This window comes from Boleophthalmus pectinirostris, unplaced genomic scaffold (assembly GCF_026225935.1).
Source record: "Boleophthalmus pectinirostris isolate CB_2022bp ecotype Guang Dong unplaced genomic scaffold, ASM2622593v1 HiC_scaffold_10, whole genome shotgun sequence".
NCBI lineage: Eukaryota > Metazoa > Chordata > Actinopteri > Gobiiformes > Gobiidae > Boleophthalmus > Boleophthalmus pectinirostris.
The window spans coordinates 14996467-15021466 of NW_026570971.1; the positions used below are offsets into that span (position 1 = coordinate 14996467).

At 39.2% G+C, this 25000-nt stretch overlaps 2 protein-coding genes across 2 annotated transcripts in view; both read left to right on the top strand.

The window, feature by feature from the left end:
• slc38a6 (solute carrier family 38 member 6) overlaps nucleotides 1-4681 on the top strand; it is an 8540-nt gene extending 3859 nt beyond the window's left edge. Inside the window, exons 6-16 of the mRNA XM_020919675.2 lie at nucleotides 86-164; nucleotides 935-1020; nucleotides 1093-1151; nucleotides 1222-1293; nucleotides 1672-1728; nucleotides 2009-2088; nucleotides 2162-2262; nucleotides 2473-2597; nucleotides 2669-2813; nucleotides 2962-3056; nucleotides 4025-4681. Coding sequence (XP_020775334.2) covers nucleotides 86-164; nucleotides 935-1020; nucleotides 1093-1151; nucleotides 1222-1293; nucleotides 1672-1728; nucleotides 2009-2088; nucleotides 2162-2262; nucleotides 2473-2597; nucleotides 2669-2813; nucleotides 2962-3056; nucleotides 4025-4108 — 983 coding nt within the window. The 3' untranslated portion in view covers nucleotides 4109-4681. The remainder of the gene's footprint in view (nucleotides 1-85; nucleotides 165-934; nucleotides 1021-1092; nucleotides 1152-1221; nucleotides 1294-1671; nucleotides 1729-2008; nucleotides 2089-2161; nucleotides 2263-2472; nucleotides 2598-2668; nucleotides 2814-2961; nucleotides 3057-4024) is intronic.
• Nucleotides 4682-8887: 4206 nt separating this feature from the next.
• Nucleotides 8888-24896, top strand: prkcha (protein kinase C, eta, a). Its single transcript, XM_055158410.1, has 12 exons — nucleotides 8888-9491; nucleotides 14387-14450; nucleotides 15056-15215; nucleotides 15643-15677; nucleotides 15963-16045; nucleotides 18492-18621; nucleotides 18715-18848; nucleotides 18923-19048; nucleotides 19724-19897; nucleotides 20928-21082; nucleotides 21789-21927; nucleotides 22826-24896. Exons 1-12 carry the CDS (start codon nucleotides 9141-9143, stop codon nucleotides 23123-23125), a joined length of 1851 nt encoding a protein of 616 aa, XP_055014385.1. The 5' UTR covers nucleotides 8888-9140; the 3' UTR covers nucleotides 23126-24896.
• Nucleotides 24897-25000: the final 104 nt, after the last annotated feature.

Here is a 25000-nt window from a genome sequence, read left to right on the forward strand (position 1 = left end):
TGTATAAGAGTTAAGAAGTAACACAGATGGGTAATTAGCCTGATGTTTTTTGTGTATGAAGCATTTCCATTTATTTTCCCTACAGCAATGTCATCGTATTTGTTCATCTTGAAGTACGAGCTTCCTGCTGCCATTAACAGTTTCTTAAACGCAGACAACACAAGGTGAGTACCTACAGAAATGTAGTTAAAATATATATTATAGTCACCATCTCTCACAGCTGCTGTCATATATATTTTGTAAATGTGTAATGGACCAAAAGGTCTTAATCAAGTTCATGTTATAGTGGGTTACATCACATTTGGTGCAGTATGAAATATGTGAGACAACGGACAGCATGGGATGGCCTCTGAAAACATAAATTATTGATCACTTTACTATCTGCCTCATGGGTGTAAGAACTGTATAGTCTGATTGTTACACATCCGAATGTACAGCTGCTTTGGATTAGTGTTTAGTCCAAATCTCTCACACATGTTCCCCCATCAGACTGATACTGGAGCAGATCAGTTATGCCATTGTAATTGCACCCCTTACTGAGAGGACTAAACACTTGCGTTAATGAGAGCCATTCCAAAGTGTACAGACCCTGCTCTATTGATGTCTAAGTCAGTTGTATACAAACCACAAAAAGAGCTGTTTTCTGCTGATGCTACACTTCTGAGTCTTGAGTAAATGCTTGCGTTGTATAGGTCTAACATAAGTGTGCAGAGGAGCAGCAGCACAGCTGTCCAACTGGAGCAGGTGCTGCTAGACGTCTCATAAAGACGAGTGGAGCCTGTCCCCTGACCCCACACTTCCCCAGACTGACAGGCTCAAGTCCCAAACTTCACAACCTCCATCCGACCTATACACACAAACATACAGGACTGACAACTTACTTTGTAAAAATACATGGAGATATATCTGTTATCAATTACACCCTATTTTTTAGAACTGATTGGTATGAAGATGGACGACTGCTGCTAATATTGATAACACTCTGTGTTGTTCTACCTTTGGCAATATTGCCCAGAGTTGGTAAGTGATTTGTTCTTGGAATGCCTGATAATCATATGTTTTAATAAAGTCTGGTGTTTGTCCAAACTTCAGGGTTTCTGGGTTACACCAGTGGTTTGGCTTTTCTCTTCATGCTGTACTTTACAGTTGTGGTGAGTGTTGTGTGTCAGAACATATACCCCTCTGTACCTGCTCTGTTGTGGCTGACTGTGTGTCCTAAAGGTTGTGATGAAGAAGTGGACTATCCCTTGTCCTCTGCCTAGCAACGTCACTGTGTCTTATGGATCCTTCCAGGTAACAAACCTATCATTTAAGAAATGATAACCACAATCTTTTAAGTATCAGAAAGATACAGAGATATATAGCTATATAGATATAGATATAGATATATAGAGAGATATATATGCCATCAGTGTTTGTTTAATGTTTCCTTAAACAAACTGTAACTCTAAGCAAGCAAGAGCTCTTTGCTCCAGGTTAGACAATGGTGACTTTTCTTATGTCAGAGAAGGACTAGAGTCAAACAGGCTTTGAGAAATCAAAGTTGATCTGTCCCTGTCAAACCCGGAAATGGCATTTGACCCTGTGGAGTTCACAAGAGCATGAAATAACTTCCATGAACTCACTCTGAAGCTCTTCCCTGTTATAACCAGTGTCTCATTGTCCTTTCAGGTATCAAATTCATCAGACTCAGAGTGCACAGCCAAACTCTTTGTCCTCTCCAGTAAGGTATGTACCAAGCCCTCCACATGTGGAACCTGTGATAGTGACAAGTTGTGGAAAATCTGTCTGCTGGGCTGTGGTTTTCTTGTGAGAAAACCACAGAACAGGAGAAAGTCTAGAGCTCAGGGTACCACATGTTTATGACACAGTGATACCATATGTGAATGTTCTAAGCACATTCGAACCTCATATTGCTGTTACTGTAATGTGGGACTTATTAAACAACCACTGTAGTTCTGTTCCCTGATTTCTGTGACTGATCTGACAATTGTGCTGTGTTTTACAGAGTGCATATGCCATCCCCACAATGGCCTTCTCTTTTCTGTGTCACACCGCTGTCCTGCCCATCTACTGTGAGCTGGACCGGTTCGTAACACAGCTCTTTATATCCCTATTTTCCCTTAAAAATATGTACACTAATCACATATGTGTGTTTCAGGCCAACTAAGACAAGGATGCAGAGGGTTACAAACATCAGCATTGGCCTTAGCTTCATTCTCTACCTTGTGTCAGCCTTGTTTGGATACCTCACCTTCTACAGTAAGAAACATTTAGAGCAAGTACTGTGCGTTTATTAATTCTCCTGCCTTTTGTATGAGCGTATTGTATATGTTTATTTCAGATATTGTCAAAGTCAGAACTTATTTTCCCATGTCCATCCATTATTATATAACATTATGTCAAAAAATGAAATAAGCCTAAAATTACTTTGCGGTTTTTGCCCTTACGCACTCTGCCCTGCCTCTCCAGCTCATGTGGACTCTGAGTTGCTGCAGGGGTATGACACCTATCTGCCCCGAGACGTTGTGGTGATGACTGTGAGAATTGCCATCCTGCTCTCCGTCCTCCTGACTGTACCGCTCATCCACTTTCCTGTAAGCAAAGATAGAACTGTACACAGTTACTTCTCACATTCCCATTTCCTAATAAAATATGCATGTTTTAGGCCCGTAAAGCAGTCATCCTTCTTTTGTTCGGATCACGTCCTTTCTCCTGGTGGATACACTCCCTGACCACTGTCTGCATTCTGGCTGTAGTCTTGACCTTGGCCATCTTTGTTCCTGACATCAGAAATGTCTTTGGAGTGGTTGGTACGTGCTTGTTTCAGTGTAATTCATACAGTGGGTGCAGTTTCCAGGGCAGAGCTCGACCTGTATTGATCCCCGTTCACTGATGGCAGTATATCCTTGTGTATAATTAATGTCACATGTTGTTATGAGTATTTCCTGTTTGGTCTAGGCTCGACCACCTCCAGCTGCCTGTTGTTTGTTTTCCCTGGTCTTTTCTACCTCAGGATCAGCAATCAGCGCTTCAGGTCTTTGGACTATATTGGGGTAAGAGTAGAGTGATTATAATGTGTTCTTCTGTCCAAATTTGGATGGCAAGCTCCACTCATATGTTTCAGCTTTTGGCAGGATTGATACAAAACTGTCTTGTCTCATTGGTGGTTATGTTTATATACGTACCAAAACACATCTGATTATTATATAATGTCTGGATTTTTTCAGATTATTGTCTGATAGGCGTGACAAAGAACTTTACATTTTGCATTGTTCACACCTGTGCAGCTTTTGATATGGAAGATTAAGCAAATCTAATGTGGAACAGACAAAAATGAAAGAAAATGTAAAAGATTGAAAGAGTTTTTTTTTTTTTTTAATCCCTGTACATCATCTTCCAAATACTGTAGTTACTTTAAAAATCCATTAATTCACTAATTTGTGACCAGGTTAAAATGGCTGTTTATTTTAGTTATTTGATTTTTACTGGCCATGTAAATATACCCCAATTAGTTTATATACCAACCATCTGAACACGGACATACTTACTTTTTATTACTTAATTTCTAAAGTAGTATTATCAAGCATTTTTATTCTAAACACAATGATGAATAACATTTTTGTGGAAATTGTGTACTGTATTTTAATTCTTTTTTTTTTTTCTAACAGTGAAATGACTAAATGTAACGCAGGCTCATACTGTTTACAGTGTATCAGATTTATCTTACATTTAAGTAAAAAAAAAAAAACATGATAGATGGCTGCATTAATTGTGATTATTAGTAAGATATAAGAAAAGTTACATAAAAAGGTTTCAATGCAGCCATTATACAAATGAATACTTATAGGGAAATGTATTATAGTTCATTGCCTCTGTACAATATTGTAATAAATGTTGCATTGTGAGGTGAAAACTGATAATATTGCACAATGAAATTTGGACATTGTTCAACTAATTAATATAATAAACTGCAGTGTTTGTTTATTTGTGTATGTATTTAGCGGTGTGCTGTTTGTTTCAGGCGGTGCTTCTGGTGTTGTTCGGTGTGATGGTGGGAGCCTTGAGTTTGACACTGATCATCTGGACGTGGGTCCAGAGCTCCTGAGGTCTGCCACAAATAAAAACAACAGAGTGAGGTGAAGGGAAGACCCCACCAGGGACGCACAACACTCACTTACTGCTGCTACAAATGAAGAGGCAATCTAGCATTATGTTGAAGCATCGTGAAAATACCTCCATTTTACACTTCAGCCCAAACTGTCAGAATACAGATGTTTTGAATTCTGTAAACTGCAAAAGCAGCCACAGTAAAGTGTGGATCAGTGATACTTTGTCTCAGGTACCACTCAAATTAGGACATAGTAGCTTTATTGATTTTATCTGTTTTATCTTTTATTTGGTCTATTAATATGATGATTTTATATTTGATCATTAATGATTTTATATATAAGGGAACATTATATAATATTATCCTTACTGTCTCATTTTGTATGTTTTGTATCTTTTTAATGTATGTATGTGTTATGTAATAATCAATGCATTATCTCTATATTTTTTTATTCAAATTTATCATATTTTATTACCTTTGTTTTGTTTCTAGTATGTTTTTGCTGCTGTCTTCCAAGGTGCTATTCACTTTTTACACACAATGTAATTTTTAATAAAAGGACCAAATCTATGGATGTGCTCACCTCTTTACTGCACTGATGTTGAACTGATTTATACCCCCATTCCTGAGGTCTCGTTCAAATATCTATTATTTGTAATGTCTTTCAGAACCCAACACACTCCTGGTTTAAAGAAATTAGTCCATGCCCCTGCAGTGCTGCCTTTGGTGATCCTCAAATCCTTCCCCCCGACACACCCCAGTGACCCCCACCAGTGACCCCACCACTGCCCCGAGCCTGTGTGCAGAGGGGTAGCTCAGTCCCAAAGTCTGTTTTCTGTAGTATTGTTTCTGAGAGAAAGTATCCCAATAACAATTTACAGAGCTCTGTCCAGGCACAGCACAAGGTTACCCCCTAGTGTCTGACTAAGTTTTATATTTGTCATTAAGCCATCTCGCCCAGTTGCTGTACTATTTTGACACAAGTCACTCACATTAGGTCAGGTTGGAGCAGCTCACCATCTGTTTGGTGTTTACCACAGTCTTGTCTAACAGACATTCCTCTGAGAGTCTGTTCCTGTGAGTCCTAAACGCTGTTGGCATTATGAGGGCTTCCCCTGTTTGTCATGGTGGCCCACGCATCACTCCCTCTGAATGAATCATTTACAGATGTAACATTTTAGGCAAATTGCTATATTCATTTGAAAGTGGTATGTGTTATACTTGTACCTGAGGAATATATGGAAATTGCATTATACTTTAGTTTTTAAGATTGTGTTTACTCTTTTAGCTTTTGTTTTTCTCATTTATTGGAAATAGAGTATTTCATTGAGTAAAACAAAGTAATTAGCCCTTGTGTCACAGTAAGGGCATTAGTTGTATGAAGCATTATGCCTGACATTGTTGCATTTCTCTATTCTTAACCAAATCAGATTCAATAGATCAAGGGCAAGTGCGTATCTCCTTTCAGACCTGCAGCACAGTGGATACAGCACAAAGAATTTACATCCTATTGACTGTGCATGTATTTCTATGGTACCTGCTCACTATTCACTGGTTAATGATGTAGTGAGTGTGACTGGTGTTTATAGTCACAGCTGCTGAAGGGCAGGAGTTATTATTTGTATGATGTTTGAATAACTATTGATCTAATCAGACAAAAACAACATGAGATATTATATTTAGTAGGTATAAATGATACAAAATATCATAGTAAATGTCCACCTACAGGTTCTGTCATTGTTCCTTGGAGTGGCGGTGTTCTGGACTCTCTAGGCTGGGCCTAGGGCTGAGCTCTTAATGCAGGCCTGACGCCTCCCTGGCGCAGGGGCCACGCTGGAGCACATCTGGAGCTGATTAAATGGAACGGGGCTGTGACACCGCCCCCACCTCAAGTCTGCTCCACTGTCCACTCTCACATTCCTCCAATCTCAGGACACTCTATTCACATCAACATATGAGCAATTTTGTGTATTTTACCAAATCAAACTTTTTACTAACCAAAGATATTGTGTTGTTTAGAAATGTGCTGTGACTGGACATGATCATCTTGTTTATCTCACCATTTGTAATCTAATGTTTTCAGGATTACTTAGGCTGTTTAGAAGAGCTCTGATGTGTTTTGATATGGATCTGACATTCATTTGAGCCAACAGATTTGGTTCCACTTGTATTTGAGCACTTGAACCCTGTGCACTAGACAAATAACTTACTTTTACGGTAACAAAAAAAAAAAAAAAAAAGTGTGTTTGTCAGTGACTTGGTGGACATATTTCTTTGCTCTCACATTGGTTGTAAACAGAAACCATTGTGAATTATGAATCATGTGAAGGGTTGTTCCATAACTTACAGGGCCAGCCTCTTTTTCACCGGGTCACCATCCAGTTTGGTGCCCCGCTGGCTGTTAGGTACCACTGCTCTGCTTCATTAGCTGCAGATATAGGGCGTACGTAGGCTGAGAGCCAGAGGATTGAGCTGTTCAGAGCGACATACACATAAAGTGAGCCCAGACCCTGAGTGTAGGTGGAAACTCCCCAGGTGGCTGGAATTAAAGCCAGAGAGCAGAACCACTCCAGCCTGATGGTTAGAGAGGGGAGAGGGAGGAAGCTCTGTAACCATGTTGTAACCTTGGTCATGTTGAAATGATACATCACTCTGAGTGTGTTTCCACCAGCACAAAGGCAGCGTGACAGTAGCAGGCAAATCTACCCCCATCTGTGTTAAAGAGGCATGTAGAAGAAGGAATGTCTAGTAGGATATAGGTCTATAGGTATAGTTGAGATATATATCAATGAAAAACAAACAAACACTGAAACCACCAAAATAAGAGATACAAATATAGAAAAATAAGCTAAATATAAAATAAATATACACCAGTATTAAAGCTGTAGGCCTAACATACAAGGTTTAATAGGAATGGTTATCCAGGACAACCCCAGATCCAAACCAGGACTAAATCAAGACTTAATCTTACCGATGAAGGGTCCAGCACCTGCCACAGTTTGGTATTAAACTTATCTTTTCCATGGAGACAAGCAGGTGACGACACGGGTCAAGTTACTGGTCAGATATGTGGATAGGCAAGCCTGCGAAAGGAATGGAAATAACATTGAAACAAGAGGCGGACCACCACAAATAATAGTTGCATAGTGCACCTTTAATCCAGGGATAGTTTAGGTCTGCTTCAGGACAGAAGAGAGGAGCGGACTGTGGGCTTACAGTGCCATCTGGTGGTCAAACGAATGCACGCTTTCTATTTAGCAGAAGAACATTTTAACCAACTCTTACAACAATTAAACCCGTACAGAAAGGTCTAGGCCTACTTCTTTTCTTGGACTACAAGGACAGAGCAGTGACTTTTCTATTCAGATTTGTGCAGAATTTGAACAGGCCAGGAAACATTTGCGCGCGGGGCGTTAATAGTAGGCCTAGGCTGTGTCTTGAGTGCTGGCTGCGTCACTATCTCGACCCCGTGCGCCCGCGAAGGTCATATACTCCAGCGTTTACGAGATGCTCCCCCTCTCCTATGGGCCTGTTCCGAGCACTTTATTCCTCACAGCTGGGGCTGAGAGCTTCGGCGCACCGTGGGGTCAGAGCAGAGGTCACAGCTCACACCATTAACGACTTACTGCAGACTGATGGCTACGTTTTGGGGTGAAGCAGGAGAGCTCCTTCAGAGATAGAGGGCCAAGCGGAATGCGCGCAAGGTCTGGGGTCAAATGAGCGTTTCAGTGGTTTTGGACTGGTGTTAACAATACAGAGTAAAAAGAGATGACACCGAGGACAGAACAATCCTGTCCTATAGACCTACTTTTTCCTAGTAGAGTAGTTGTTCTGCTGCTGCTGCTGCTGCTACTGATCCTTCTACTTGGCCACTATTACTACTAGGCAGAGGTGGGACTTGCAGGACTCAAGTCAGACTTGAGTCACTATTTTTAGGACTTGAGACTTGACTTGATAAAATGGACTAAGACTTGGGACTCGACTTGGACTTGAAGGTCACTGACTTGGGACTTGACTCGGACTTGAGGCCTGTGACTTGAGAAGACTTGAGAAGCACTTACAAATCTGAATTTCTTATATTCTGACCGTAATGATTCACACTAAGATCTTGTCAAGACATTTAAAAAGGAAAAAATAACATTTCAACAACTCTTATATACTCTATAAATACTCCTATATAAATATACTTACATTTTTAAAGTACAATTTATGTTAAGTCAGTTAAATTGCACAAAATAAATCCATTTGGTGCTTTGGTTTAAAGACTTAAAATGACTTGAAGCTCAAAGCAGACAACTTGGACTTGACTTGGACTTATGGGTCAGTGACTCAAGACTCGATTTGGGACTTAACTCGGACTTGAGGTCAAAGACTTGAGACTTACTTGAGACTTGCAAAACAACGACTTGGTCCCACCTCTGCCATTGGGCCTTAAGCCAATTAACAGCCTGTTCTGTAGCCTACAATGTATCACAAATTGTACCTGGTATAATGTTTTATTACTAACAATATTGGCCTGTATATAATAGGCTGTCATAAGTTATTTGACTTGAAACTCACACTCCATTGGCACTGAGGTTAAAGCCAAATCAAACGCTGACTGTCAACACATAACTGAGCAGCTGCAAGTCGAAACTTTTCCATGCAGAACAGGTAGGCTGAGTTTAGAGCGCAGTGCACCTTGGTCTTTGTAGTTTGTGGTGACGTAAAGGCGTCTGCAGATCGCGTTGGGTTGAACTGTGTGCGCGCTGTTAACGCGGAACCTGTGCAGCAGCGTGTCAGTGTTGTGCTTCCTATTTACTGTAGAAGGCTCCCGAACAGGTTCACAGCGCAGCGGCACGCACTTGTTTCGCCGATACGCAGAGGAACGGGACGAAAACTTTACCTCAACATGGACAAAACTTTACAGAGAAGAAAGGACTTTAAAATGTGCTTTGTGTTATGAAGTGTTCTGACATGAGGTGAGGTCGAGAGGGATTCCCGTCCGTGCTTTCTGCTCTCGTCACGGAATTAGGACTTTTATGACAAGATGAAGTTTAATGGTTACTTGAAGTTGCGCATTGGTGAGGCTGTGGAGCTGAAGCCTACCACCTACTCTTTGCGCCACTCTGTCATCTTCAATAAAGCCCCCCCGACTCTGGACCCCTACATCGTCGTCAAGGTGGACGAGTTTAAGATCGGACAGACTCACACAAAACAGAAGACAAACATGCCCACGTACAACGAGGAGTTCTGCCTGAACGTGAACGACGGAGTGCACATAGAGCTCACTGTTTTCCACGAGACTCCCATCGGATACGACAACTTTGTGGCCAACTGCACCATCCAGTTTGAAGACCTGATCCAGAAGGCCAACACGGGGGAGAGCTTTGAGGGATGGGTGAGTGACATGTGTGCAGCAGTCTACAATTACTATGTAAGAAAGCAACAAAAGCCACATTTTGGTGGGTAGAGTTGGAGTCAATAAGTCTTGGTTTAATAGCTTGAGACTTCTGTAGAAAAGTCTTAGTTTAGAAATTCACAAAATATATATATATATAATTTGAATGTAATGTTGTCTGCATATGCATTATTTTTATAGCCTAATGAACAGCAAATGCTTGTGAAATGGTAATTCTGTAACAAGATTGTTTATCCCTATATGTCAGACAGAAGGGTGTGGGCAGACAAATGATGAAGAGAGATATGCAACATTTATTGTAATCTCCTACCTACACTAATGCATGTGACACATTGTGGCTGGGCTGGTGAAGTGTCTTGCTCAATTACACAACTGTATCGGCAGTGACTGAATCAGTGAACCACTAAATTTCAGGTTAGAGGGTGAATGTTTCAAGTAACTGCACTTCTGCTGCACCATCATGGACTGATAAAAGAGTGTGTGAAACATATCACTCCATACCCCTACAGTCACTGTAATGACCTCCCCTGGTCTTTATAGCCCTGTAGGCCAGTGTGCCTCTGCAGGTGGAGTGTAATCTGAGCCTGAGGGCCTGAGGAAGCATCTTATCACTGAGGTTCACACAATAGAACTGAGCTGATAAGGGCAAACAAATCACAGTACCAATTTGTACTGGGATAATTGCAGCTCTTTATGTCTTTAAGTCAGTCAGCCTAATAGTTCAGGAAGGCGGTAGTTGTACTGCATCCAGGTTCTTGTTAGGGAGGCAACCAACTATTATTCTGGTAATAAATTAATGTTTGTGTATTTTTATAGCTATCTTTTTTTTTTTTTTTTTAATATGGGATATTACAAACATTTAGAGATGTACACAAATGCAAAACATGGAGCTCCTATTGTGTTGTGGTATTAAAAAAAAATTCTTCTCTCCTTTTTTTAATTTTTTTTTTTTTTAACATGAAATGTCATTGACGTTTTGCAGAAAACTTAGTCTTAAAACTTACTCTTAACTCTAGTCAATTTTTTTTTTTCATAAAGAGTAAAACACACATTAAGCATGTTAACACTTTCCATGTTTAAATTAAAGTTTTTATGTAAAAATCTTTTTTTTTTTATGTTAAGACAAACTTTTTCTGATACATTTCACTGTAATATTAGCGTTTCACCACATGATATCTGCTGTTTTACCGAATGACAGTTCAACTGAAATACAAAAAAGTGGCTTTTCTTTTGAAACGAACCAAATCAGCGAACAACTTCTATCTAACTACCCTAAATTTAGTTATTGTCCAATTGCATGTGAATAATTACTAATTAATCTACCAAACCTAATTTTCTTTATTTATGTGATTATTTTATATTTAAAATAAAAATTATTGTTTTAATATAGTAGCATATATAGTTTTATTTGTATAGTAAATTATACAAATAAAATTGTAAAAGAAATGCAGATTTTTTTAGTTAGATGCTTAATGTTACCTACAGCAGTCACAGTTTTGTTTCACCAAATGACAAATTACGTTTCACCGAATGATATTTGTCAGACATTTTCATTCTGAACTGGTTTATGCTTTATCTGTCAACGAGAAACAAAAGCATCAGTGTTGACTGCTCACACCAAGCACTGATTTCAAATGTAATATTTTTTAAATTACAGTTTTAAGCACATTTTGAACATTGCACCGTATGACATCCAAAAAGTTGTGCCATTTGTCCTTCTCATGACAAAGACATCACCAGCAAAAACTAAGAGGACAAATCTAATTCTTGTTTCCACTTCAGGGTTCTGCAGGGTCCTCAGAGTGATGTCATCACATGATCCATGAGGAAACACCTCAGATTATTGGCAACAATGTTATTTAAGACATTAAAAGCAGTTCTTTTATGTTCATTTTGAAAATAGTTTTATTATGTCAAAGCTTTTAAAATTATGCCACAGAGAAAAGTTTATAATTGTGAACATTTTTATAATTTTTGCAAACAAATGTCACTGAATGACATTTTGACTTTAAACCTATAATATTTTTTCAAATTTGGTTTCTTCATCTAAATGCATCTTGGTACAACAAAAGTGATGTAAAACAAAGCAATTTAAACAATTTAAACCTCTTAATAACTACAAAAGTTGTGGCTTCTGGACACAAAAATACCAACGTTATGCCACTGACCCAAATATAGCAGTTCAAAATCCCCTTTTTATGAAGTAAATGTTTAATGAGATCTAAGAATAACAAAATCCCAATTGTTTTTGCTGATTGCGGATCAAATTTACTCATTTGGACAATTAATTTACATGTTAACTATATTTAATGTTAAGTCGCTCAATGTGTTAGTTGGAGTATGCACATTAAATGAGCATATCACAGATTACCAAACAATTAATAATAATGCAATTGTGATGTATAAAACAGTTAAAACCATTTTAAAAAGGTTCATTTTTTGTGCATTGCAAATTTATCAGATATTGTCATAATATTGCCATTGTGATAGCCTAAAAAAAAAGACATTAAAATGACAGGATACTAACTTCTGTCAGTATTTTCCACCCCTAGATTTGAGCAAAATGCTAGTTTCCCACTATTGTCTCATAACAAAGAAGGCCAAAATTAATCCGAGGAAGATTTGTGTCTGAAATTAATTTGCTGATGGAAACTATTGTCATTTGCAAATTTAGCAGTTGATTTGTGTTTCACAGCCGCCCACATCTGAGAAGAGTGTTCAAGTACCACAGATACTCATGGTTTTATCTGTCTCTTTATCTGCCCTCCTCTGCTCACACTGGAGATCTGAGGGTGTGGTACAGGGGCTAATGTCTGATCAGACGTTGCAATTTGTCAAATTTTAATTGACTCAAGATTGAATTATTTCATTGATCAGCCGTGGTCTTTTTGATAGAGGTCTACAGCCAATCCTGCCATTTAAAGCATCTGGTTTTGAGTTCAGACTTTGGACGATGAGATAATTGGACTTTGTTTGTGTGTAAAATGACACTGATCAAAAGTGTGTTTGTGAAATTAATTCACAAACATTTGAATCTCACAACCATTTAGGCACACTCTCACATATCTCTAATTGATTGACATGAGGTCTCTATATCACCGTAATAAAACAAACAAATATTAATATATACGTAGCCTTCCATAGCTCAAATCTCTCATGGGGCTGTGAGAGCGTGGGCTCTGGGACTGTGGTCTCTGAGGTTGCGGGGCTGTTGGGGACATGCTGGTTGCTGTTTTGCAGGTCTGCACTCGCCCACGTCTCGGTGCGCTCCCACTGACTCTCACTGCTGCAGGCTTCACTCACTCTCTGTTGGCCAGGCTCCAGAACTTCACTGTAGTGCAACAGTACATTAATCTTATTCACATTGTATTATGGGCTGAGAGACTTTTGACCTCAAAGAACCCCATCATCACCATTTCACTCAGAAACACTTCTAAGTTTTTAACTTTGAACTTTTAAAACACAATATTGCACTTTAATCTTTAAGGCCTGAAGAGGATTCAAAGTGAAAGTGGGTGAAAAGCATCTTTTGGAACAGTTCTCAGCTGATGGTCTCCATTTTAGACAGAAACCAACTGCTGTTGCCATGGCGACGTCCAGTTCTGCTTTTGAGCGCAGTCTTGGGTGAAGTCTCGGAAACATGTGAGACCTGAAGCATGGAGGGCTTCTGTGACCTCATAACAGGAAGTCACTCTGTCTCTGGTTCAAATTCACACCCCCACTTACAGTGCAAAAAACTTTTACAGTGTACAAGTGTAATGCTTATGTGTAGTGCACAGCTCTTTAAAAATCATATTAGAATTCATGGTTCATTGAAAAGACATCCTCAATACAGAAATAACATAGGCCTCTGCTCTACATCTGAAACTATAACATACTATTCTTGAGTGTTGTGAACCCAACCCATTAGTCAAGTAGTGCAAAAATAACTTTGTGAACCAGTAATTACACCATAGCTGTGCGTCAACATGGAAGAATTTTTTTTCTTAATCAAAGGATCACAAAAGTAGCAGTTTTGTATTTCACTAAAATAACCTGATGTTAGTAGATACAAATTTACTTTAATACTTTTTTATTAGTATTTGATTCACACTTTGTTATTAAGAAAAATGTTTATATTTGCTATTGTGAAAAGCATGGTGCTGCTTTATCATTTAGTTATAATTTTAGTTCTAATCAAGTAATTCATTACATTACATTACATTCATAATAGGTTTGAGTAAAGGGTCTGTACATCTCCCTCTGTCCTGAATTTCCACTTCATATACAGACATACATTACACCTCTGTCTGTCTATCTGGTTCTCCCCCGTAAACAAAACAAATATATGTTTTGAGGCATTTCTGTCAGTGGACCAGCAGAACTGGCCTGACCCGCTCCAGATTCCTTTAGCCTCACACAAATATGTGGCCACATATTTCAGAAGCTAGTTGTCATATATGCAGATGATCCTGTAGTGATGCATTCATACAGTATACACTAAATAAAACTAAATAGTAAAAACGTTTTAAAATAATGTATTAGTCTTTTATGGATCTTTTCAAGACACTGTTTTACAATTTTGAATGTGCTATCTCATCCTTAGCTGTTGTGGGGTGGTGACTTTAAGGAAGCGGCCCTCTTTCACACATAACATTTATACAAAATGACAAGCACTCTAACTACTGAACTTTTCTTTCTGGCATTATATGAACTGTAGAGGGTCAAATAATGCATGACCCACTTAAAAGTATGTCATTGTGACTTTTGATAAGAATTATAGACTGGGATATATGAGCATGAGTATGGGCACATTCGTTTGTACACTTTTAGAACATAATCCTGATGTCTGATGTAAATGTAACGTGTGGGTTTATTTGTGTATGTGTATGTAGATGGACTTGGAGCCAGAGGGAAAAGTGTACATTGTGATCACTCTGACTGGATCCTTCACTGATGGTGAGTGCTGCTGTGAAGAGATGACTGACTGTCACCTCACAGAGAAGGGTGTGTTAACAGTGAATTACAGCATGTACAGATGATAGTCATAGTAGGAGGATCCATGTTTAAATATCTGAACAATAATTAAAAAACAGTACAATCTGCACCACTATAGCAAAATTGCCTAAATTATGGATTTCAGAAAAAGTTTTGACCACAGGGTTTTCACATAAAGCTTTGAGCAGCTTAAGAACAGATCAAATTGTTTACTGTTTAGTTATTTTTTATATTACAGTTTACCAAAGTGGCAATGTCAACGCAACTACAATAAAGCAACTCTATGTTTGGCTGTTTAAAAATGGATGTAGCGAGATCAGCAGTAACATCAGATGTGTGGTAAAGTGGAAGTGGACAAATGACAGTAAATGAAACTGCAGTTCTGCTAAGCTGTCAGCAGCATATGTGCACTAGGGCCATATACTTTCAAATGTTATCTCACCACAGTATCACACTTCATGCCACCAACAATAGTGCTGTCAATCTACCATTATGTGTTGTTGCATTTTTGAGGCCTTGCTGTTGCATGTCCTGATGTGTATGTGTGTTGAAATGGCTGTGTGCAGATGATGCCATGGTGCACCCTCCTCAGAAGCGCCACAAAGAGCTGACCCGTACACGACAGGGGGCAGTGCGGCGGAGGATCCACCAGGTCAATGGTCACAAGTTTATGTCCACGTTCCTCCGACAACCCACCTTCTGCTTCCACTGCCGTGAATTCATCTGGTCAGAACCTCCCCTTAGTTTAGCTTTTTGTTTCTCTTTTGTTCTATTACACTGTGTGATTAAGTTTTTTCTAGTAAAACACTTCAGCCTAAGAACGTCAGTGCAATTGTCAATGTGTGTTGACTTTAGTAATGGACTAACTTTAATTTTAAAGTAAAAAAAAGGAAAATAATTTGTTAATTTACTCTGAAAAAACATTAATTTTTAAAATGCAGTTCAACTGCATTTATAATTCAAATTTTGATGAAAATATTATCTTCTATAACCTCTATAACAAGTGTTTTAGTGCTGATACATGTTGTACCACTGCTTCTGTTACTTGCATTTTCAAATATCCACAGTTACAACTTATTATCTTGAGCCATTGTGTCTGGAATATATGGAGATAGTAGTGTGTTTATGGGAGTTTGTCCTTTGTCTTTTTCAGGGGGGTGTTTGGGAAACAGGGTTATCAGTGCCAAGGTGAGCTCAGAGTTTTTTCTGATTTGTTTTATTAGAGACCGACATGGATTATTAAGAAACTACCACAAATAAGAGCCAATATTTTTGCACTGATTCCAAAGAAAATTTGAATATTTTCCCAAACTATAAAGTTTGAAATTGTCACAAATTAGAACAATAGAAGTGTTCAAATAAAGGAAAAGTGGTTCACTGAACCAACATGTCAGCCTATGCTGCAGATTTAAGACCATCTCTCTAACAAATTTGAACCAACATTTCAGTGACATGCTTTTGTTTTGTTTACAGTATGCACTTGTGTTGTTCATAAGCGCTGCCACCAGCTGGTGGTGACAGCATGTCCTCGCATGAAGAAAACTCAAAATGAACAGGTAAGCGCAGCTTGTTCTCTGAGTCCTGACAAAACTTTACTATTTCACTTTACCTTTTGTTCTGCTCTGGCTCAGTGGTTGCCCACAAAGTCAAAGATTGCCAATCTCTGCTCAGACACAGGACCTGTACTGCCTTAGTGTTCTTGGGCTAGACAAGGCCCCTACTTGCACCATTATTGTTGTGTACTGGACTATAAATGTTGGTGTGTTTGTGAATGGAAATCTGATACAACAGATGGTAATTAGTAGAGCCTGACCGATATGGATTTTGTTGTGGCCGATATGAAACCGATATAATGGGAGTTGGAGCTGCCGATAGCCGATATAATCACCGATATATTTAGTGATGTAAAAATTCACTGTAAATCTTGAATTGATAAAAAAACTTAGGTTTGGCTCTAGTGGATTCTAAATTGGGTTTATTTAGGCAACATTTATTGTTATTTTGACTCTTTGCACCATATTTACATACAGTAGATTGGCCTAATGGCATTTTTGCATCACATTCTAGCTGCTAGTGATGGGTATTTCAGTTTTTGTTTTGTTTTTTTGGAGAACCGGCTCTTTTGGCTCGGCTCACTAAAGCAGCTGGCTCTTTCGGCTCCCAAGCGACTCTTGAGATTGTTTTGTTGCAACCAGGACTAAACCAAAACTGAACCAGGACTGAGTGTCGGGGCTCGGTTTCTATCTCTCTCCTGCACTCGAGCCCAAGATTAGTCCTGGTTTATTCATTTTATGCTGAACTGCAGCCAAATATGCACTTTTTTTTATCCGATGCACACGCAGATTTCTGAAAGTTTCGTTTTCAGCCGCTGCTGCTGTCAAACTACGGGTCTACATGCGGCATGAAGAGAAAAAGTGAGAAAAAGAGAAAACACGGCTCCCAATAAGAAGCAGGCTCCCGTTGTTCGCTCTAAGAGCCGCTTCGATCGCGACCGACCCATAACTCCTAGCGAGTAAACTATCGCTATTAGCCTTTAGCCGTAAATGCTGCGCACCGCGGTAGTTAATTATATGCATAAATGTGGATCATTCACACGTCTATTCACAGCTCATTTACATATCAATGCAGGTCCAGTAACAAATATACGGCCAATGTAGTCACTTTACAATAGACCAATAGAAAACAGCCTGTTTATGTGTGGGAGCTACAGCAGCTAACCGCTAACAAAACCTAAACTAGCTTCAAAGTCGATGTATTTCCAACACTCACCGCTCACACAGGCTCCTCCTCACATCACAAGTCTGCACTAACAAATGTCCTTTTAATCCAGACTCAAACCGATTGTCCGAAAAAGAAAATAATCTCAGTGTTGCGCACGGCTGCGGGTGTAAACAAACACACGCAAGTGAAGTGATGTCACTCAGGTGGTGTGTTCAGGTACAGTACGGACACAGACAAATGACTCCGCAGATAAATACTGATGCGGAGCCACATATTAGGACATTTATCTGTCTGTAAATTGGATTAAATGAGAGTCTAAGCTTTATAACGAGGTATAACATGCCCACGTGAAATATCGGCCCATGTCAGCAAGCATATCGGCCGATAGCCGATATGTCTCCAGGTGCCCATATTGGCCGATAATATCGGCCAGCCGATATATCGGTCGGGCTCTAGTAATTAGTTATAAATTAACTTATATTTTTGCATGTTTAAATGCATGCATGTTCTAGGTTCATTGACGTTCACTGGAATTAATCTGATCTTTTTGCATGTTAAAAAGCCTCTATGATGTAGGCAATATAACTGAATGAATATTTTAATGTATGTTTGTCAGTGAATGTTCATATGGGACCGAGGTTTAATTTACACACATACATACATACATACATACATACATACATACATACATACATACATACATACATGTAATCCTAAAGACCCGTAAACCTTTTCACAGCTTCATTATTTTGAACTTTTCTATTGTGACATTTCTCTATGTTGCTATTTCAACTGTAATGCTGAAGTGTGGAACATAGTTTATTTTTCCATAGTTCACTAATCTGCTGAACATGAACAGTTTTGGTTCCTGAAATCAAAATAAGCTCATGCATGTCATTTGTGTGTGCTGTAATGCCAGTGTTGCTTATTCATACTTTTTTGTAATGACACATGCACACTCAAAATCTATTTATTATCAGATTTTTGGAGTTCTAAGTTTATTTAAATGACATGGAAACTGCAAAAACATCTGGTTTCTGTCTGATCATGGTCCCTCAGATTACTCATATCAGACTTCGCTTTTTGCAGGTCATTTAAATCATCTTAAAGGTAAAGAAATCAGATAATAATACAATTTTGGTGGCCATGTAAACAAAGCCACTGTCAGAAAGCATGTATTTATCAGATTTTAGCCTCCAAAAATCAAAGCTTTGCAGTGCTGCATCATTTGCTAGTACCTATTAAAATGTCTAACTCTGTGCTGTACATCTGTGTTTTAAGCCGATAAACCAGGGTTTCAGTATCAATGTTCCTCACAAGTTCAACATCCACAACTACAAATCTCCCACTTTCTGTGACCACTGTGGCTCTCTGCTGTGGGGACTTGTCCGGCAAGGCCTGCACTGCAAAAGTCAGTTGTTTTTCCTATTACTCTTTTATACAACTCTTTTATACAGCCACATGTCCCTATCTGCTCATATAAGATTGTTTTTTTTCTTTTCAGGTTGCAAAATGAATGTTCACATCCGCTGCAAAGGCAATGTGGCCCCGAGTTGTGGCGTCAACAGTGTGGAGCTGGCCAATAAGCTGTCAGAGATGGGTCTACATCCAGGAGGCCTCTCCAAGCGCGCCTCAACAGTATTGCATTGCTATATTATTAAAATATCTTCACAGTCTATGGATGTGTTCTGAATGTGCTGTTGTGCTTACAGGTTAAGGGCACCCAGGTGAGGGCGCCAGAGCGCAGAGAGAGTGTGGAAATACAGCCACAGACAGTCAAGCTGGGCCTCGAAAACTTCACCTTCATCCAGGTGCTGGGGAAAGGCAGCTTTGGCAAAGTGAGCACAAACTCTGGTGACCATTCAGGCATTATTTTCATAGTCAACATATGTAACATGGATCATTCTTCATACTGTTTAACAAAATGGGTGATCTGCTCTCTTCTAAAATACCTTCAGTGCAGCCACAAATATTAAGATTAGATTTAAATTCAGCAAAACTGTAGGTACTCTGATTATGCAGCAGATGTTCTACCAACTGGTTATAAATAAGCACAATTGTTTTTTTACTCATTAGATGTAACACTGAGCACGTGTCCTTGACCGTGAGTGGAACGCTTGTTTCCACTCACAGTCTCACACACTTCTGTGTAGTTTTACGTGTAAACCACAGCTGCGTGGGCCTAATCTCTCTCTAATGGAAAAAAGAAAAAGAAAACAAAAATAAACCTGCAGACTACACATTTCCTGAGACCTAGTTTGAAACTCCCCAAAGACCTGAAAGGTTGAACCTTGTTCAAGTCACATATTTTACCATCAGTTTATCTATTTAATCTATTTAATTGGTGTAAATAAATAAGAATATAGTTAAATAAACTGAATGGATAGCCGGCAAACTGATGAAAGAAGACCAGATTTCTGCAAGGTCCATTTAATTTAAGTGAGCCAGTTGGAATGACCTCAGCAGAACAGGTGGACTGTCTATTTAGCATTGTGAAATTTTGCTTGTTGCAGGTGATGTTGGCGCGGCTCAATGACACTGAGCGTGTGTTTGCAGTGAAGGTGCTGAAGAAGGACATCATTCTGCAGGACGACGACGTGGAGTGCACCATGACTGAGAAACGAGTGCTGTCGCTCGCCCGTTGCCACCCTTACCTCACCCAGCTCCACTGCTGCTTCCAGACACGTGTAAGTCCAGACACACTCAACTTTATATATTCTAATATTCATCATTATTATTAAATATCATGAAGAACATTTTTACCTTTTTAATCGTATTATGAATATGATGAAGAACATTTTTACAAGTTTAATTACCTGAAAAAATCATTTGTCAGCTGTGATATTTTTAGCTTATTGTACCACTACTAGTGTTAACATTCTGTGCTGTTAGCCCACAAATATAATGGAATAAATTGTGGTTAGACAGAAGAGGAGTAGAATAAGACCTCTTTTTTTACAAGGCTACATAGCGCAGACCTGTCACTACATAACTGTATAACTGTATTTGAATTACTATGACATCTCAATACTGATAAGATCAAGCTGGGAATTACAGATCTTAAGGGACTAGGGTTGGGGCCAAGTCTAAGTCTAAGACAACTAAACTTGAATTTAATTTAACCAACAAAAAGGACAAACTCAGGTCATACATAAACTATTTCTGGACCTCAGTCAGGAAAATAATGAGATTCTCAATTAAAATGAGCAGGTGCTTAAGACTGTGTTCTACTTGAAGATTTTTTTAATAAAAATGTGAACTTTTGATTAATGCTGTTACTCACGTAAAACACCAGATGGCAGCAGTCCTTTAATTAGAGTTTTTTTCTTATCCTAACCAAGTTTGTACCTGTCTTTGACCTACTTCACAGGATCAAAATATACTCAGCAGCTCCATCCAGGTTATAGGAGGCCACAGGGATTATTAACTCATTCACTGCTCTTAAGTGAGCTCTGATTCTTGTTACACAAGAGGACTCATCCTTTTAAAACAGTATATTTAAAGTTTAATTCAGTAACACTGGTTAGTACAATGTAAGACTGAGGAGGGATGTTCCTCCTTTGTTGATTCTTCTCTCTTTCTCTAAACATCATAAGAAATGTCTGTATATACACTTTTCAAAGCATTGTCCATTGCAGAAACAGAGAGTGAAACAGCTTTATGTGAACTTATTCTTATGTGTTACATTGCTGATGCCATCTCCTCTGTTCTCATCAGGACCGACTTTTCTTTGTAATGGAGTTTGTGAATGGGGGAGACCTCATGTTTCACATCCAGAAGTCCAGGAAGTTTGAGGAGCCCAGAGCACGTTTCTATGCTGCTGAGATCACCTCTGCTCTCATGTTCCTTCACAGCAAGGGAATCATCTACAGGTGATCACTTTATTCATGATCCCTACTGTGTAACTCTGTAACTGTAACTGAGCCAAACTCCATAAATGAATAAATGAATAACATCTGCTATCATATATCACTGTAATCCTGTAAAGTACTAGAATACAGTGCAGTATTTTTTGAAACTGTTGCCAAAAAGCACTTCCTTTGTGTTGCCCCAGTGTTGGATGTTGTCAATGGAAAATGTAATGAGGGTGCTGTTAAGGAGGCATCATGCGGTCTGTAAATGCGACCTATATTTAGATCCTAATGTGTGGCTCGCAGAACATAACACTCATGTTTGCCCTCTCCAAAATAATCAGGATGAGAGGGCACACCAGGGCAGTTCAAAGACCCCACACTGCAGAGGAAACTGAAGGTCTTAGTGGCTAAAACTCAAAATGAATACATGAAATAAAACTGCAGCTTTGCCCTGGAGATGTGCCTCTTCCTAATTGTTTCCATGGAATCATGCAGGTGATGTGCCACCTCCAAAAAGATATATAAAGTTACTTTTAAATCTTGGGGTACCTGATATTCAAACCAGCAGTATTACAAAATTTAAAATGTATTGAAGCTGTAATAACAACTGCGTAGGACCACTTGCTGTCAGCACTTTCTGCTAAGAACAGCTCAATACCACAGGCTTGCCTGGTCTGTATTATCCATTCACAAGGGTTATAGCTTAATATATTTTTATTTTCAGAGATCTGAAACTAGACAATGTTCTGCTGGACAAAGATGGCCACTGTAAGCTAGCAGACTTTGGTATGTGTAAGGAGGGTATCTTCGATGGAGTAGCCACAGCCACCTTCTGCGGGACTCCTGACTATATCGCCCCAGAGGTCAGTGTCTCTCGTCAACTTGAACCATAAGAAGGTTACAGTTCTTCTTGTGGACTTTACATTTCTTTTTTTTTTTCTTTTTTATAAGAATATTAATACTAATTATCTTTAAACTCCTGCTTCCGACTTCAATTCTGTTTTGATGGAATTTGATTGGCTATAACCAGTTGGGGGACACATCTTTCCGTACAAAAATAACTGTACTGTGAGTGTCCATAAATGGTGATGTTCCTGTCCTTGTACTCCCCTCTGTCCTCAGACACTTAAAGGAGTGATGGACTGAAGTGGTGCCCTCCTCTTGAGTGTCCTGAACACTCAAGAGGTTGGCCTGAAGTGTTTGTAATAACAGATCAGCACTGTGTCTTTCTGAATCATATAGAGTTTTTTTATTTAGTTAGTTGATTTTGGGATAGGCTATAAAACAAAGCAAAGCACAAGTTAAAAGCCTCCATACCACAGACTGTATATATAAATGGACATTCCAAATAAGAAGTTCGCATGCAGGCGCTTCCGGCTCCTTCTGACTCTGGCTCCCACTGACTTACACCTCTCTTTGTAACTGCTGCTGTGAGCCTCATCATTTTGGTCTTAAAATGTTCATATTAATCCCCTTTACATGATCCTGGTGGGTTTTTTTTCCATTATTTTGTCTGTTAAAAAAATGCTATTGTTAATATAGAGCCTGGCTCCAAATTCACTCCTGTAACATCGCAAGCTTCACTTGAGTGAAAGTGAACACTGTGGGTGACTTCACACTCGCTTAGTCCACTTCTTTGTACAGTCTATGCTCCATACATTCTCTTTCCTTTTCCTTATTTTGATGATGGTTTCTATTTGTTTAACTTTAGCTGAAGCTGATCCTTAAGTCTTGCTCACTGTGATTCTGCTATGTCTCTAGATCCTACAGGAGATGCTGTATGGGCCATCGGTGGACTGGTGGGCTCTCGGGGTGTTACTGTACGAGATGCTCTCAGGCCATGCCCCCTTTGAGGCAGAGAATGAGGATGACCTGTTTGAGTCCATCCTGAACGAGGAGATAGTGTATGCCTCATGGCTCAGCAAAGAGGCTGTCAGCATCCTCAAAGCGGTCAGTTTTGTTCACATCCTCAGAGTGTGTGTTTTTGGTATTCATTCAAGTCATATTACTTTTTCATTTATTTTATTTATTTATTTATTTGATTGGGACAGAGCATGTTAATGAACAAACATGACAACATGAATGTAAACACACCAGATTGTAGCCTAAGGCTAATTTCCATCCGTTGTCCCAAGGGCTGGGGTTACAGGGGCCAGACACTAAAATATTGCACACTCCACTCATTATATAGTTCCATTCATTGCACAGTTCCCATTCATTGCACAGTTCCCATTCATTGCACAGTTCCCATTCATTGCACAGTTCCCATTATTGCACAGTTCCCATTATTACACAGTTCCCATACATTGCACAGTTCCCATTCATTGCACATAGAAAATGAATCCTGTTATAGATTCCATTTTGAAGAATTTTGTCAGGTCAAAAGTTAGAACAGCAATAATGCCGACTGTCCTAATATTGCTTTGCTTGAAGCCCATGGATATGTATATATGTTCCACAGAACTCATGTCCATGTGGGCTATAGGAACATTCCTGCAGCACAGATGTATATTGAACTTGAGCCTGACTGTGCAGTGACTCCAGCTATGTGCCCTGAATGTTACATAACTGTATTAAGCTATGGTTCAGAAACTTTCCCAGCTATAGTCCACTTCCAAATTCAAAAGCCTTCATAATATGTTTGCAGTTTCAAATGTACCAATGGACATGATGAATCAGCATTTAGTGACTATTAGATTTATTAGGTCCTTTCTTTTATTACATAAGCAGTTTACATAAGAGATCACTGGGCCAACCACATAAAAACACAACTAATGCCACTAATCTGTTAAATCTAGTGGAGGAGGTGAAAGTATGTATGTTTTCCCTGGCTGTCCTTGCCACATGATGGAGCTCACAGTCTCTTTATACAGGGGATTACAATCCAAACATGACTCAACACTGTATATTCTGTATCATCTGATCTGCACCTCATCTCCAGCAGGAGTCATGTCTGTGCAGGTCAAACTCTACTGGGAGCAAATACAGCCAGGACATATGATGCTTATCAAAACAGGCACATATCCTTTTCACATACTCTCAAATTCCATTCTATCTGCACCCGTGCTCCTGTTTATTTAAAGGTATGATATGCAGCCTGTGCTCTTACTGTTTTAAAAAAGGAACTACAATCACAACTGAACCTTGCCAGTTCCTTAAGTTGCATATAGAGGATAAAAAACAGACCATGCCTCATTGTGAAAGCTCAGACCTCCAGAATTCACTTGCAGAGTTGCAGAGACTGCCCTGGCACTGATTAATGATACTGCAGGTGCTGGGGGTTAGGTAATGAGAATTCAGAGGAGAGAATACTTCATGTCCAACGTTTTTGTAATAAAGAATAACTGTGTAGTACAACCAGGTATCAGTAAAAGCGGCATTTCATTTGAACTTGCTCAGTCAAATCCAAATACCCCTTTAACACCCATTCAAATTTAGCCGACACTATTGTTGAGGCTGAAATGTTAATATACCTGGAAATCCCATGGCTTGGGTCTGCTCCTCCCTAGTATACCGCACTGAACTGAGCCCAGAGTTTAAATTGTCACCCTATTGTTTAGATGATGAAGCTGGAGTATGTTGTCAGAATGAACAGGTGAGGTATTGTTTGGATGTGTGTGACTTTGGACATTCGGGGTGTCCTCAAATGAACCGAATCCGAGCCTTGTGAGTGGGGTTAGACATAATCTACAGAGCTTCTTCTCAATTGGAAAATGGGGTGTGGCTGGAAGTTGTTTTGGTTGTGGTCCAGGTTTGTTTTTTCCGGACAGGTCTGGTTTGAACGAGTTGAGTCATTGTTCTAAGCCCAATGCAAATTCCAACATTCAGCAATAGTTTTGAAAGTGACAGTGACCTAAATTGTTTGCTCAGTTGTAAGTTGCTTTGGCAAGTGCTAGTTGTACTTTTTTATATTGCGTAATATGGTCCATTGTATTA